Source organism: Pelecanus crispus, chromosome 11, assembly GCF_030463565.1.
Source record: "Pelecanus crispus isolate bPelCri1 chromosome 11, bPelCri1.pri, whole genome shotgun sequence".
In the NCBI taxonomy this organism is placed as follows: Eukaryota; Metazoa; Chordata; class Aves; order Pelecaniformes; family Pelecanidae; genus Pelecanus; species Pelecanus crispus.
Genome location: NC_134653.1, coordinates 35,629,342 through 35,645,374, shown reverse-complemented (window position 1 = coordinate 35,645,374; position 16,033 = coordinate 35,629,342). Strand labels below are relative to the sequence as shown.

Sequence of the window (16,033 nt, the reverse complement as noted above, 5' to 3'; positions counted from 1 at the left end):
AGTATCATAGCATTTTTATACTGCATGGGGAAATCCTTTAGCTAGCAAGAAGACCTAGCTGCCAAATGGCTCAGTGCTTTCATTTTCACCACAGAAAGGAAGTCTATGTTATTTCGTTAAGGATTCTGATTAAAATAGAGTCCTGTTTCACGCTCCTCAAACAAAAGAGCTCTTTTGACCATTACAGCACTCTTAAATATTTGTGCTTTTCCAAAATAAAAAGTCATTTTTTTGTTCTCCTCCATTGAGTGAAATTCGGTAATTGCCAAACAGTTCTCTAAGGAATTTGAGGGGTTTAGTACCCTGCAGCATTGGTCCAACTCTCTCCATGTAATTCTATGGGATTAAGGACAGAGCAGAATCTCCTATTTCCTCCCATCAAAATCAACAGAGCTGCGCTGGCATAGGAATGGAATAGCAAAAGAATGAACAATGGCTCTGAGTTAAAAATCAAGATCAGTGCTCAATTTTCAGGAAAGATGAGCACGAGCAAAGAAAGGACAAAAGAAATACGACGCACAATCGTCCTGTGAACACATCGGCGAGATGCGTTCCTCCACGGGGGCAACATTCACTGCGATGAAATGGAGGGGGAAGTGGAGAGAGTGAGAAGGAGCGAGGAAAGTTTGCAAAGCAGTGCTAGAATAAACACACAGGCTGATTTATCTTTGTTCATCTGATGGGGAAGGGCTGTCTGAACTGTCTGCAGAGATCTCTTCAGTTAAATAAACTGTCAATGGTAATAAACAAGGACCAAAAAAATTGCAATGCCTATCCAATTTTTAAATATGCAACACAAAAGAAAAATTACTGGACTAAGGCATTATTCTTTTTATGTTCCCAGCAATGAAAAGCATGCTGAGAAGAGTAATTATATTAAAATTACAAAACAGCAGAAATCGGAGAATGCCACATTATTTCCATTTCATTGTCCTAGTAGAGCATATAATCTGAACCTCAGCTGGCTAAAAAATTTAAGAAAAGAGGTTATCATTTCAGACTGCTATTTTAATGCCCCCTGAGTGCAATGTTTCATTAATAACTGCAATATTAGATCTAGGAAAACAATGCTCCAAACTTATAAATTACACACCTATGCCCCATATTTTTAAAGCATTTGACAATATTAGGACTTTTTCAAAACAGCCTTTATAAACACGAATAGGTGCACTTTGCTCTTAGTGAGCCGTATGTTGCCAGAACTTGCTGTCAAACTCAGCTATAACAGTGAAAAATAAAATAAAAACGCACACATTGCCCCAGAGGAGACATTTGGGATGGCTTTCCTTTTGTAAATAGAACCCCACAGCCAAATCCTCAAGCCTTTTCAAAATCACAGGCTCCCTAAAGATGCTATGAGTGGTCTCTATAACTCCAGCTGCATGATCAGAAGTTTTTAAATATTTTCCCCTTTATAAATGCTTCTCTGTTTTCAAGGCCATTGGTGGGCAGCTCAACCTGTATTGGTTGATCCTCCCTTCTGAATTATTGAACAAGAGCTACAAATGGGATGAAAAACGAAGTAATTTCTAGCTTTAGAAATGCAGAAAATGTGTTTTAAAAACCCAAACAATTTCTACCGCAGATTGTACAACGCTATTACTTTGCTGGAAATGTCCATCCACATGTGAACTTTATAGTCGTCATTTTTATATCCTCACATTTGGAAAAGACAGAAAGAGGAAAAAAATGGGGGGGGGAAAAACCAATTTCAGAGAATGGTCTAGGAGCCATAAATATTACAGTTGTGTCCTGCATTGGTCACTTGGGGGAGGGGGACCCAAACCTCAAACTCTATTTTGCTGTGGGAGACAATGATTTCCCTTTTAAAAGGATTTTTGAACTCTGGGTCCCCAGGTGTCCACCATCCTTTTGCTGAAATGACATTTATGTGGCAGATGGTACAAATAGCCTGGCATGCTTTGTAGTTGTTGGATCACTATAAAAATAAAAACTGCCAGATGGCTGGCATGTTTCCTGGCAGGAGCACAGGGCCCCACTGACTGATGAGAGGAAGTAAAGCTGCCCAAAATAAAATAAGAGTGTCTGAATTTTCTTTGGAGTGCTTTTGAATCGTGCCTTACTCCAGGTTGGGTTTGATTCCTGCTGTCTAGGAAGCACCTTGTGACATCCAACAAGGCTGTGGCAACAAGGTTGGTGAAGGGTCTGGAGCACAGGGCTGATGGGGAGCAGCTGAGGGAGCTGGGATTGTTCAGCCTGGAGAAGAGGAGGCTGAGGGGAGACCTTATCGCACTCTACCTGAAAGGAGGGGGTAGCGAGGGGGGTGTCGGTCTCTTCTCCCAAGTAGCTAGCGATAGGACGAGAGGAAATGGGCTCAAGCTGTGCCAGGGGAGGTTTAGGTTGGATATTAGGAAAAAATTCTTTACGGAAAGGGTGGTCAAGCATTGGAACAGGCTGCCCAGAGAGGTGGGGGAGTCCCCATCCCTGGAAGCGTTCAAAAAACGGGCAGAGGTGGCACTTTGGGACATGGTTTAGTCTAGTCTACCCTTGATTGGTTTAGAGTGGACTTGGTAGTGTAGGTTAATGGTTGGACTGGGTGATCTTAAAGGGCTTTTCCAACCTAAACGATTCTATGATTCTATGATCCCTCTGTCCGGCTGCACCAGGAGCACCGCTCACGTCTCTCCTCCCGATTCCGTCTGTCCCTCCCACCCCCGGAGCGGGACCTCTCCCCCAACCGTTTCCCCCCGCAGCGGGAGGTAGTGCTGGGTGCTGGGTGCAGGAGGTGGCCTTGCAGGTTGAGACGTCCCCAGGCTGTGTGCCAGTGGAGGAGGCCTCCTTGAGGGAACATCTCATCTCCCATCCCCTGCTCTTCCTACCCAGGTTCAATCCCGCGGCGCAGGGGGAACTGTTGTACTACAATACTACAAGAAAACTACCACAGGGAGCATGTCACCCTGCGTGCCCTCTACTTGGACTTTCTCCAGAAGAAGCAAACATAAACCAGTGTAAACACATCAAACTAAATGGATTATTTATTTTTCCTACCGCAGCTACATTAATGCACCATTGTCTCCCTAACTATAACACTGCAGGGCAGCTGGCAGTCCGGGTTTGTTCTAATTGCAGCAAGCACAGGGTGAGGCAAACCTGGAGCACAGTTCTGTGGATCAAGGAAGGAGAAAGACAAACATGAACCCCCAAGAGTGCAGCTTTAGCAACGATTTGCTATGAGGGACTTTTTTACTCTACCTCAGTTTCCCTCATCAGAAAGAGAAACTTGGTCAGAGCAATGAGTCTCCCAGAGGAGGGGTACACGGATTACTTAATATCTGCACAACTACTCTGAATGTCCCACTGACATGTTTTGTTGGGGAGATGCAATTGTAAAATTCTCAATCGTACTGACTTGACAAAGTCAAGACATCTCAACCGAGTTTCCAAATCCTGATCGCATGCTGACCATAATTACATCCATGCAACCTCGCAAAAGCAATTGAGGGCTGAACGTGTCCCTTCAGGAACATCAGGACTGATGATGTTAGAGATCCTTTCCAACCTTAATGATTCCTAGTTGTTACTTTCATTAAAAATAATCCAGCCACCAAGCCAGGAAACATGAAATTTCTACTCTACCCTTAATTGGTTTAGTGGTGGACTTGGTAGTGTTAGGTTAATGGTTGGACTGGATGATCCTAAAGGTCTTTTCCAACCTAAATGATTCTGTGATTCTAGGATTCTAGGATTCTGCTCATCTTCGGTCACATTTTACCTTCAGTTAACCTATTTATTCATTTAAAACAGTTGATCATCACTAACCTCCGAAACTCCAAATAAAAGCTATCATTTCTCAAGTTAAAACCAACATGATAAATGAATCTCAGCCAGCAAGCATGAATTTGGGCCAGCTGTGATACACACATAACAGCAGAGTGATAAAAACACAAATAATTTCGGCATTCCACGTGGGCCGATTCATCAGCAGGCTAACAGGTCAGTGCCAGGCTGACATCTGAGCACCACATGGTTGTAAGTTTTTCCAAGATGGTTATTTCATTCCTGAAATAAACTTGTTACAACTGCTAATCCCCTGCATAACTGAAAGCAGCTAAACTGCACACATGGATCTCGAGTTAATCAGCAGTATTGTTCGTACCGTTCTTTCACAATCACTGCGACTTGAGTGTGTTCAAGCTCTCTTCCTGAAACTAATATAAAATCTGGAGTAGCGTTCAACTACACTTGTAGTCTGAGCTCAGCTTTAGCTAATTCACAGCATTCAAAGTTCTTTTTCTGCTGTAGAGCACACAGATATCAGAGCGGAGGTTCATTTTGTCACATTGAAGTTAAAATTCCAGAATTTAAAATTTTTCATTGTGACCTCTCTGTTTCATTTTCTTTCTCTGAAATACCGGAATAAAAATGCTTTTTCATCCCAGCAGATTTCAGTCTCTGGAGATTACTTCCAGCTGGCATACAGTAGAATAGTGGCTGAATTAATCTAACCTGTTTTGAGTAAAGATCAAGAAGAAAAATCAAGAACTCGCAGCTTGTTCCTAAGAACTTTCTTGCATTTCTATGCTCCCTGGAAATTAGACCCACCTGACAATCTGCTCCATAAACGTCTAATAATTTGTCAGCATTCCTCATCTCACAATACTTCAAGTATTCAAGAGAAAGCACCGTCTTGTAGGTATCCTACAATTTTGTTCCTATGAATGTCTCACTGAAACAAAATGAAATCCATGTGAGACATTGGAATTCCTCCCCAAGCCAGGTGCATAAGCTATTCACATAGTCCTGTACCTTATAATAAAATTGCAATGTTAAAGAATTGTGAGAATACATAAAGGCACTTATGCCCACAAGAAATGCACAAGCTGTAAATACAGAGATCTGCTGGATATTCGTGAAGGTGTGAAAGTGAGCCGGACCAGTACTAGCAGGAAGCGAGACACTGGGGCAGGTTCACGGTGCGTCAAAGCTGACAAGGTCTGGAACACGCTATTGTTCTCTAAGTAGAAAAAGCTAGACTTCACCATGTGAGGGGACAAAGAGAAGGAGTTAAGCGAGGAGATTCTTGCTCGAATTTAGCATTATTCAGAAGAAAAAGTCACCATCCTTGACAAATAGTTATCATACGAGCTCAGCTCTCTGGTCATTAGAAAAGCTCACCACAAGTATTTATGTGGCAAGTTACTTTTGAGGAAGGTCACTTATTTTCAGTATTTGTTGCTTAGAGACACCTTGGCTTATTCTGAACTCAGACGGTATGCCATACTCTCCGGCTGTGAACAGCAAACTCTAAAAAACTGCAATGTCTCATTAATGGAAAGCTTATGGGGTTTGGGCGGGGTTTAAGCAAAAAGAAAATCAATCTCAGAAGAGGAGTTGAGACAGGTAGAACACTTATGGCCCTGATCTGGTCTCAAGAGTTCATGGATTTCCACATCAACAGCGTTCTCCCTAGGGATGCTCTCCCAGGTCTGAAGCCATTGCATACACACTGGGCTGTATTACACCTCTTTAGAACTGTCGACACCCCCCTCTTTTTTTTTTTTTTTTTTTTTTTTTTTTATTATTATTTTCTGTGCATCTGCCTGCCTTTCTGCAAGGGGTGGTAGAACTATTCATTCCTGGGTTTACTGTTCTGCTGAGTGGTGCATGAGGTTAAAGGCTGTTATGGTGCCCTTGGAGAGGATCTGCCCATTTGTGCTACCTTGAGCGCTGCATTTATCCGTACAATGGAGAGAAAGGGAAAAAATACTTTCCGTAGGAGAATGGAAGTATAAAGCACCCCAAGTAGAATTCCCATGAAGAATGAAGTCACTTTTTTGTACCAAAATACAGCTTTTGATGAAAAACTCTCCAGTTTTCAGGCAATCCATTTCCACTAATTTATTTACATTTTTCATGAAAAGCAGACCCCTTTTTGTAAGGAGCAGAATCTAGACAAAAAATAAACGTTCTGTCAAAAATAGTGTTCATGTGGAAAAATTTCATCCAGTTCTATTTACACGGCCACAGATATATAATAGCTATATAAATAGAACTGTTCAAATGTGGGCAATTGCATACTCCCACCCTCTCTTTTTCTTGTCTCATATTATCTGTGAACTCCATTTATGAAAAGAAAAATAAAATACACAAAAGTTCAAGATTGAGTATAACATCATTGCAACAATTTCTTAGGGCATTGACAATCTCGTATTCCAACGGGTGATTTATATGGGCCCTCTGAACTTTGGCTCACGAATTTCAGAACATGGTGAATAAACATGTATATGTGTTAAGTAAATGTTAAAGTGCTGTGGATTTTAAACAGGGTTTCAAGGACGCCTGGGAGAAGTTTCCAACTGTCTAGTTGATTCAGTAGGCTCTATTGCTTAGGCGTGTGAAGCAAATACTTAGCAAATGTTTTAGGAATTTATAAATGAGCGTAGTCTGCTTGTATAGCTCAAAAGCCAGGCAGCTTGTCTTTGCTCAAATCTTCATGCCAATTACACAATGAAGACACCAATTTTTTTCACTGGTTAAAAGAATTACTACCACAAGATGATCCTAAACAGTCAATTTAAGGGGTGCGTCTTGGTCAAAGATTTGGGATGAGATCTTTTGATGAACTCTAAGAGAGGGACTACCTAATAGCCAAATGAGAGGAACTGGAATTAAAGCACATTGAAGGGATGACACCCTTCGTTGGCTCGTTAGCGGCAATATGACCTGAGACCCCACCCTCATGGCCACCTCGCTGTAACATCAAGCTTGTGCAGGCGATGGCAGGGCAGGGCAAAGCAGCCTTGTCGAGGCATAGTTCAGGTTCATTGCTCTGCAGACCAGTGAACCCGAATTTCTCCCACTGCAATGCTTTTATAAAATCTGCCAATCGAGGTACATGCAAAAATCAGGTTTAGGTGAACTTTAGGAGGTTAGAAATGAATGCATATTTTCTATCTAGCCTGCACAATCTTCCATTGAAAGCTGCAGGAAGCATTTTGAATTCTCATGGATTTGCACTAGGAACATACAGACTCTATACTGGAAATACTCCTATCACATTTCAGCATTTCGCTTTTCCTGCCATATAAACTCCCTTCTTTTTTCTTTTCAGAAATGGGATTTTAGGTGGAAGGGGTCAAAATAAAACAGAAAATTATGGGAATTAATTTTCATTTAACACACACACACACCACACCACCCCCCCCATTTTATAAAGACTTTAAGTACTATGTCACATAGGGAACGTTTTTATGCATCAGAGTGACTTGGTCTGTGTGTCTCACATCCACATAACATCTCAGCAGCACTTTCATCTTGTTTTCTAAATTATCGTAAAGGAAAAAAAAAAAAGTAATGCAAAAACATTCCACGCAAACTCTGGCAGATTCAAATGCATTAGACCTAAAAGTTAAGAAGGGAGAAAATATTGAAAATAGAACCATTAAACGACTGTGAGGAACTGGACAGTCCATTCATGTCCAGCCTTTCCTAGTTAGGCATTTCAGATCTCTTCAGGAAAGCTTGATTCCAAAGACTTTAATATAAAATATATTTGAGTTCCAATTACTAAAATTGCATAATATTAGAACTTATTGCAGCATCTCATTAATCATGACAATCTCCAATCTGTTTATTTGAAAGTTAGACCTTTCAGAACTATTCCCCAGTGGAAAATCGACTAATCTTTCACTGACATTTAATTGGGGGACACCCTGTTTAATCCTGGCAAAATCCCTGTATACTGCTCTTTAAAACAGGGTTAATAATCACGCGTTTCTCCCATTCTACTTTTGTCTCACAAGATGGGAAGCTCTTCAGGCAAAGCTGCATTTTATCACAAGTATGCAGATTTCCTAGAAAAATAATACTTGGAAACCAGCTGGGGTCATTAGGTGCTTTACAAGTCATAAAGATAATAATGGTTAGATAAAAACTGGGTGACCTGAACAAGATATCCCCATCTTCAAATGGTTAGACTAATACAAAGGGCTGTGGGTATTAATTGAGCTCTTTGGATAGCAGACCATCTTGTTCTAAACTGTGACCCTGACTTTCAGCATTACACCGTCTAACCGGGATTACCGCGTGCGTAGCTGTGCTGACAGCGTTACCGAACCAGTAACTCCTAATAGCATAGATGATTCATTCCTTGAAAAGACCTCGGAGCTGCTCAGTGGTATAACCCTGATTAGAGTTCCCTTCCGCTGCAAACTCACTTTTGTATCTATCTGCAGAAACCTCTGTGCCGCCCTCCCGAGCTCACACAGCCCGTCCTGCAGCGGTAGCTGTCTCGGCAAAGCTACTGTCTAAAAGAAGAGCAAACCCATCATTCAAACCAATTAACAGGAGCCTGAGACATGGCCATATAGTCAATGCATCCACACCAACAGAGCTGACAAAACCCCTCTACTTGTACCACAGAGGACACCGCGCTTTTTAGCAGCACACAGTGATAAATGCACAAGTAGGACTCCTACTGTCCTACTGAAGCTCTTCTTCAGTCTGTTAATTTCTATTATTAGGATTGTGTCTGTAGAAAGCCGAGAATGTGCCACAGAGTATAAATTTGACAGACAATTAGTATACATTTCTTCAAATGTATGGTTGGTAAATTATTTCTATTATACATTCATTACTTATTTACCGAGGGTTGTTTGAGCAAGACTTCATCACTACCTCTGTCAGATCCTCCCTGACAGTCGCACACCCAAATAAAGCAGTAAAAACATATTTTTCATGCTCATGGCAGTGCTGTCTGTCTGTCTGCTAAGTTCCAGGATGGGGTTGACCTTGCCTGGTGCAAGGGTTTTGTAGAGGGAGTCCTTCAGCAGGCACAAACCAGCACTTCAACTGCAAGGAGCAGACACTCTGGTCCATCTCTGAGGAAATCTTAAGGCATTGTAAGGTGTCATGAAGAGAAGAACATGTCTAGTGAGGAGAGCAACACATTTGCCATAAAAGCTTCCTCTGAAACCAGTGATGAGTATGAATAGCAAGCATAAGGACCTGGGTAAACAGGGAAAGTGTCATATTCCAACTGAAAAGAGGCTTGCTTGATAACTCTTTGGACAAAGAAACTGAGCATAGAGAAAACTATACATAAGGGGTTCACTCTCAACTCTGAAGCATCATTTTCTTTCTCATGCTCCTTCTACACAAGCCCCTGCTTGGCAACGAGGTGAAGAAACAGCAGCAGGGAGGCACTTGGAAAGCTGGCAGACACAATGGTAGGGGCCAGCTGGCAGCAGAGCTTGCTTCACACAGAATCCAAGCCCTGCTGTTCATATTCCACAAGTCTAGTTACCAAAACCCTTAAGCAGCCACATCTCAGCCGTCTCTGTCTTGAAAACAAATCATAAGAGCCAGGGTCATCTGTACGATGTCCTCTAGTGCTTTTCCCGCATAGTACTTTAAGAAATCATGCCAAAAGGGTGAGAATAAAGTAAAGAGAATTCCCACCTACCACAGATGTGTTTCATTTCATGCTCCATTTCAGTTCCGAAAAGTTTTCATAAAATAAATAAATAATCAAGAAGTATTAAAATGTCATCCCAGGAAGCAAGACATGGAATAAATCTGAGCTGGGCAAAAATAACCCCAGTCCCAGTCACTTACTGATGTGGTGTGAGAATGCAACTGATGTATTTATGCTTCATTTTTAACAGCTAGATTTACTCCTTTGCTTAATCTTACCTTCAGGGGCACCACTTGCATCAGAATGGCGAAGTTAGTGAGGTGGTTACAAAGACACACCGAGTGGTTGAGGTCCCCACTCTCGCGGACACAACCTTCATTAGACCAAACACCAGTTCCATTGCTGCAAAGCACACAAAAATGGAATATCATCTCTATCGAGACGCATCTTACCAGGTGAATTTGACATGCATTGTACTATACGGGAGATATACGGGAGATAAAAAGGTTTAAAAGCCAGCTCAGGCTGGAGCATCCACAAGCACTGTTAGTGAGTACTGACTGGAACAGGGCACAGATCAGACCCCTACATGAATGTCTCTAGAGATGTCTTCCCAGTTTTACAACCAATGAACAATAACGACATTTTCTCTTTACGCTGTGCAACCCATTTATGGCATTTCACCTAGACCCAAATGTCTATACTCTGAGAACTATAATATCAGGTGAGTCAATAATCTTGCAAGTCAAACAAGTCAGCATATCATATATGCTGCCTCTCCCTTACCCACTGTCCCACTCGTCCCATCAAAGCAATTCAGACTGACGGAGCATGATTTCTAGTGACCCATCCACATCAATTGGGATTTGTCACTTCATCCTCAGGGGTAGCAAGAGCAGCTCCTGCTCCACTGAGGGTATGGCTGGGCTGGCTGTGGTGCTTGGTCCCAGGGCTGTGCAGGAAAGCGATCCTCATGAGTTTGTTTCTTCCTGGAGCCAGGAAAACCCAGAAACCCCTGTGCTACCACAGCTCTGCAGTGGGGTGGGGACACAGAAGCCACAGCCACACATCTGGGGGGATTCCATGGGCTCAGACACCGTAGGTCACCCACCCAAACTGCCCGCTTCTTAACCATTTATTACTTTTGATATTATTCTGGGTCTTGAAGCTAGACTGAGCGATCTGCATTTTTCTTGGTGCTTATTGTAAAGATAGATATTACCTCACCCTTCCTCTGTCCTCTGGGACCTCCTTGAATTCTCAACAAAGTCTGTTGTAGGTCAGAAACCAATTGCTTATTCTTTAACTGCCATGCACTAGGGCACAAGACCATCTTGACACAAATAAAACTCATTTGGAAGGACAAATTTCATATTTCAGTTTCCCTCCTGAGGCAAAGTCTCAAGGGCCCAAGCCCCAGTGGAAAACAGCACAGGAACAATGCCCCAGCCATATTAGTTCGCTTCAGTAAAATCTGTTTCTAATTTATCGTAATTTGTGAGTAACCGTAACAACGAGTAACTGCCAACAGCTGGGACTGCTCAACATACTTGAAACAAAACTTCAATAAAACAATTACAGTGACCTTCCCATGTGCATGCCGGATAGGAGGGATCACAGCATTGCGGGCCATTGCTACATCAATTAGGCTTATACTGTTATGGCTCAAAAACTGTTAATCCCCATGAAATTCAAAATTCACTATTTGTATTCTTTCTCAATTGATTCAGTAAGAGCTGCATGTTTGGAAATCAAAAACAGATGAAATCTATTCAGAGCTAAAAAAAAAAAAATAGCTACTGCTTTTCCATAGTTCCTTTTTTCTGAGTGAAATTTAAGTTGATATTGATGCCACTTTTATTCTAATTTTCATTCAGGGGCATAATATTTCTCCATTCCATGCACTGGCCAAAATTCACAGCTCTGAAATACTGATCTCACATGGTGGTGTGTCACAGGCGCAGATCCAGTGAAAACAATGGCTCTGCTGGACGTTTGCCATCTTAAAACATCCAAGCATCTGCCCAAGCGGACATACTCATAAACCAAGATAAGCACAATGTGTATCAGTCTGCAGTTTTGATTCCAAAATTTTTCAGTCTCTCAGTTACCTACCTAACACAGGGTCTGTGAATAACAAGTCTCCTATTTATGGTAGGAAGCCACTATGAGATTGTGGTTTTTGTAAACCAGTGGCTCCATTTCTTTAACTATTTCCACAAATGAAAGAGGAGAAGAATATAGGTAATATACAGCATCATAAACTAAGTGTAATTTAATTAAACCAAGTTAAAGAATTTGAAATTACATAACGTACCTATAGTCCAGAAACGCACAGTAAAGATGAACTCTGTTACTTTTATTTAGTGCTTGGCTGTACTGTCTGGGAGTCTGCAAGAAAGAAAACATAAACCCTGAAGCAATGTTTAAAAAGGACTAAATTCCACTATTCAACTACTTTACATTCGCATTGTTATAATAACTTCAATAGACTTATTCTAGATTAGCACACCATAACTGAAAGCGAATTTTGTCAGTCTTCATGGCTTTAACACAAACTCCCAACATGCAAAGGCTGGTATTCAGTCTTAGTTTTACACACTGGGATTAAACTCATGTGACTTTGAACAAGAAATCTGTGTCCCATTTAAGCAAATAGCAAACCAGGATTATTTATTGCATATAAGCACAAATATATGGGTTAATTTTTGCAGGATTGGGGTGTTATTCTTCAGCATATATTTGGCTTTCTTGGGTTTTGTTCTCATTGGGTAATAAGAATCTCACATTTTATGATTAATAACACTGAAATATGTGCATTACAATGACCAACTCACAGACATTTTCTTTCCACAATAGTGACTATTTTAAAACATACAATCAAACTGAAAGAGCAATGCCATAATTCAAGATTCTATTTTAACACACCTTAGCATTATAATGACATAATTTCTATCTTCCATAAACAGATTTAGCCACTAACTCAATCTCCTCCATTCAGGAAGCTTTGAGACCCCATTCTCCACTCTGTTACACCAGTTTCATGACAAAATAATTCAAATTATATTGGAGTGAAGTAATAGTTTGTTATAGACAAAATATGCAAACTAGAGGAGTTCCAGGATCTGTTCAACCCTTTCTAATACACAAATCCCTAAAATCCACATTGTGTTAGACCCTACCTTAAGGCAATTTTTTTAATTACAAGAGTCTTCAGCATAAACAAACCCCTGGTGAAATAACAGCCCTCAGATTATTGCAACACAATTCTGCTGCCAAGCCAAAAGACAACCAAGTATCGCTTTCCTTGTTTTATAGAAAGAAGGAAAAAAACCCACCGCCTCATCATGCTGAAATGCAAACAAGTACAAGGAGTCCCTGATGTAATTTTCCTTCTCCTCTCCCACAAGTCCAACAACAAGTGTCAGGCACAAGGTAGCACAGTTCCCTCCTTACTAGCGATAATGAAGCATTTCTGCCTAACCCAGGACATTCACACATTCATGCTGGGTTTCCACACACTCCAAGTAGCTATGCTGTAGATAAGGCCATTTACTTCTTCTTAACTCGCATCTCTGGACAACGTAAATGGAATTTTCTTATCTGCTTGAGCAACATCCCTGGACAAAATTTCTAGTTCCTTGACTCACTCTGTTTTCCCTAAACTGTCATGGAAACAGCTGAGATTGCAGGTCAGGTACTCACAGAAGCAGAACTTTGTGAAGAGGAACGATTGCCACTTATCTGCCAAGGGTATCTATTTCCCCTTTGACTCTGGTGACATCCTGTAGCCTTTTTCCATGAAGGGAGCAAAGCAAACGGTAAAACCTCACACTCTCACATGTGCCACACTGGGAGGTGATAATGGGACAGGAGTCACATCCCCCATCACCAGGAAATACCTGACTGACATAACGCCCAATCTGCTCATGCCACTTTCTTTTCCAGAGATATGTAGTAAAATGAAGTGTATGATGTTAATTAATACAGAGGCATCCTTCCTCATGTGTGAAAGCCTTTCCCCATCGCTGGCTGCCCTGTGAAGGCCCCATGCAAGGCTTCAGGATCAAACTGGTATGTTCCCTGCTAGATCCATCAATTCCAAACTTCCCGATCGTTTCAGAAAGTGCCCCACCATGAGCCTCTCCTTTAACAACAGCAGGAGTCCTGCACACCTTCCAAATCACAAACCACCTATGAAACACAGAGCGTCTTTCAGAAACTGCTTACTTCCCTTAATCCCACCTCTTGCTGCTCAGGGTATTCTTCAAGAGCACTAGTTCAGAAACTGCAGAAGATGGATGATCCATAACCCACAGCTGGAAAACTGACTTCTGCAACTGCAGTTAATTTAAAGTTTTGCTGGCAGAGTTCATTCTGGTTTACCAGCAGCGAAGGTATATAGCATAATATTTGCCTATAATGTCCATCATGTCTATAGCTTTCCTGAAGCAAGCAATTGAAAGAATCCATATTTAGTTTGTATTACAAATTACTTCACGTGTATGACACACAAACAGTGGCCTCCCCCCCTCCCTAAAACAAAGAGAGAAAGATCTGCTGCAGTAACAGCTAAGATCATACAATAATTGTCATTTCTGATTTGTAAGATAGCTCTAGATAAATCTTGATTCTTAATACACTAAATGGAAAGGGCACCACAGGATCAGGTTGGAAGAAGACATGGTACTTCAGCTGTGCATCTTTTTACACAAATAGATCCCAGATGTATGTTTTACCCTCAATTAAGTATCTCTGGCAAGAGACAAATTATTCTTTTTCTCCATCTTTAACTCTAAACACAGACGTCACTCATCAGACAAAGAGCTACACCAAGTGAGGCTACACAGTCTCTGAGCTGTCCAGAATTGTATGCGTACTCACATGGAAAAAGAACAGATAAATAATGCGATTACAAGAAGGGTCCATACCAATTTGCCTATTTACTTCTCTTGAAGAGAATTCTTGAAGAACATGCCTTAAAGAAATTCTTAAAGAGTATGTCCCATGTTTTAACACAAGGCCTCAAAAGGCTTTTCAGTGCCATTTATGATAACTGCATAAAACACTCATCTTCTCAGACTTCATTGAAGCTCTGCAACAAAACCATCATTAGCATAGAAAGCCCCCCAACGTGTAAGAAACCGGCTACAATGAGGAATAAACCCTCTCTGATCTTCAACAGCTCTACTTCAAAGTGCTCTCTAATCTATGAAAAACGAACTGACTGTACCTCAGTACTGCATTTCTTAAGTTAAACTGTGTGTGACAGCTTATATGTGACTTGGATCCTGTAGCAGTGAGGATATTGATTTAATGACATTGATAACAGAAAGCTTAATATACAAGTAGGCTTTTACACTAAAAGATTAAGGCACTTGAGTGTTTGTAAAAGCCTGTGAAAGGCCAGTTTATGCAGCTTTCAGTAGTGTGGAGAGGGAAAGTACCAGCACGCTAAGTAATCCAGGATCTGTGCATCAGTTCTCCCTAATCTAAGTTCTTTGTATCAGTCCTTCCGCATGGAGAGGGGTACATGCAGCTTCTGCAGAAAAGAACTACATTAAAAGAGGCAAGCAACCTCTTGTCACTACATTAAAAGAGGAAAGCAACCTCTTGTTACTGAGAAACAGTGCGAACTCTATGTCTTATGGAGCAGGTATTTTGAGGAAGGACTGTCTCTGTTTACATCATGGCTGTTCAGCATCCCTCACACTAACCACTGGTTCTCGGTAAATTAGTCAGACTCACAAGCAAACCACAGAAATTCATTTTATGTGTTGAGAGCCTATGGAGGACAGGCATGGATGTGTGATGGGGATACGGTACTTACACTGCTGGGAACTAGGCACAAGGCCATGGTTAGTGGGTGAAGAGGCCAAAAAAGGGGGGTGGGGGGCTGAAAGGACTGCTGGAAACCTTCAGGAAAACGTAGTTGCAGGAAATGTCATGAACACAATTGCAGAAGAAAAACAGTCAGCCAGCTGCTGCTGGGAAGGCTTGCCAAGGAAGAGAAGCCAAGCAGAGGGTGGGGTGAAACTCTATGAGATTAGCTTGTTTCTCCTCTCCTGAATTCAAAAAGTGAATATTTAGCTACATAGTGGTGGCCACCAAGGGAGGAGGGTGTGCATCTTCTAATTCAATACATATTTTTGTCCAACTTGAAGAAGGACAAATCTGTGGGTTAGATCTGCCATTGGTCTAAACTCAATAGCTCCAAGTCCAATGTGTTGGGTGTTGGACTTCCTCTCATCGAAAGCAGATGATAATTTACCCTGTTAAGTTCAATTTGGAGTTAGCTTGTCTCTGTTTACAAAATACAGCATTTTGTCTCATTTCGAGATTTTGAAGCCTTGTCTTCTCAACCTCCAAGAATACCATGGTTTATTTGGAAGGTGGGAAGAAAAAGCACTAAGGCAAACAAGCCTCTTGTCAGTATGCTTCGGTCTTTTGTGCACTTCACAGCCCCACTGAAATACCCTTACACGTGTTATGAACCAAAAGCACTTTTGATTCTGGTTTATGGATTAAATTAGAGACTAAAATGATGCTTCTAATATAAGGGTTTCCTGTCCTCACAGCGACATCCCGACTGTTAGCGTGACCTATCCAGGACCACATCGTTTATTAACTCTCCTTTCCACCTTATACAATATACTT

The 16,033-nt window shown here is 41.4% G+C and overlaps 1 protein-coding gene across 2 annotated transcripts in view; it reads right to left on the bottom strand.

The window, feature by feature from the left end:
* Positions 1-16,033, bottom strand: part of ADGRD1 (adhesion G protein-coupled receptor D1) — a 162,001-nt gene that overhangs the window by 62,112 nt on the left and 83,856 nt on the right. For both annotated transcript variants that reach the window (XM_075719005.1, XM_075719006.1), the window contains 2 exons: positions 11,694-11,767; positions 9,655-9,778 (listed from right to left, as the gene is read on the bottom strand). In XM_075719005.1, the coding sequence (XP_075575120.1) occupies positions 9,655-9,778; positions 11,694-11,767 (198 nt within the window). The remainder of the gene's footprint in view (positions 1-9,654; positions 9,779-11,693; positions 11,768-16,033) is intronic.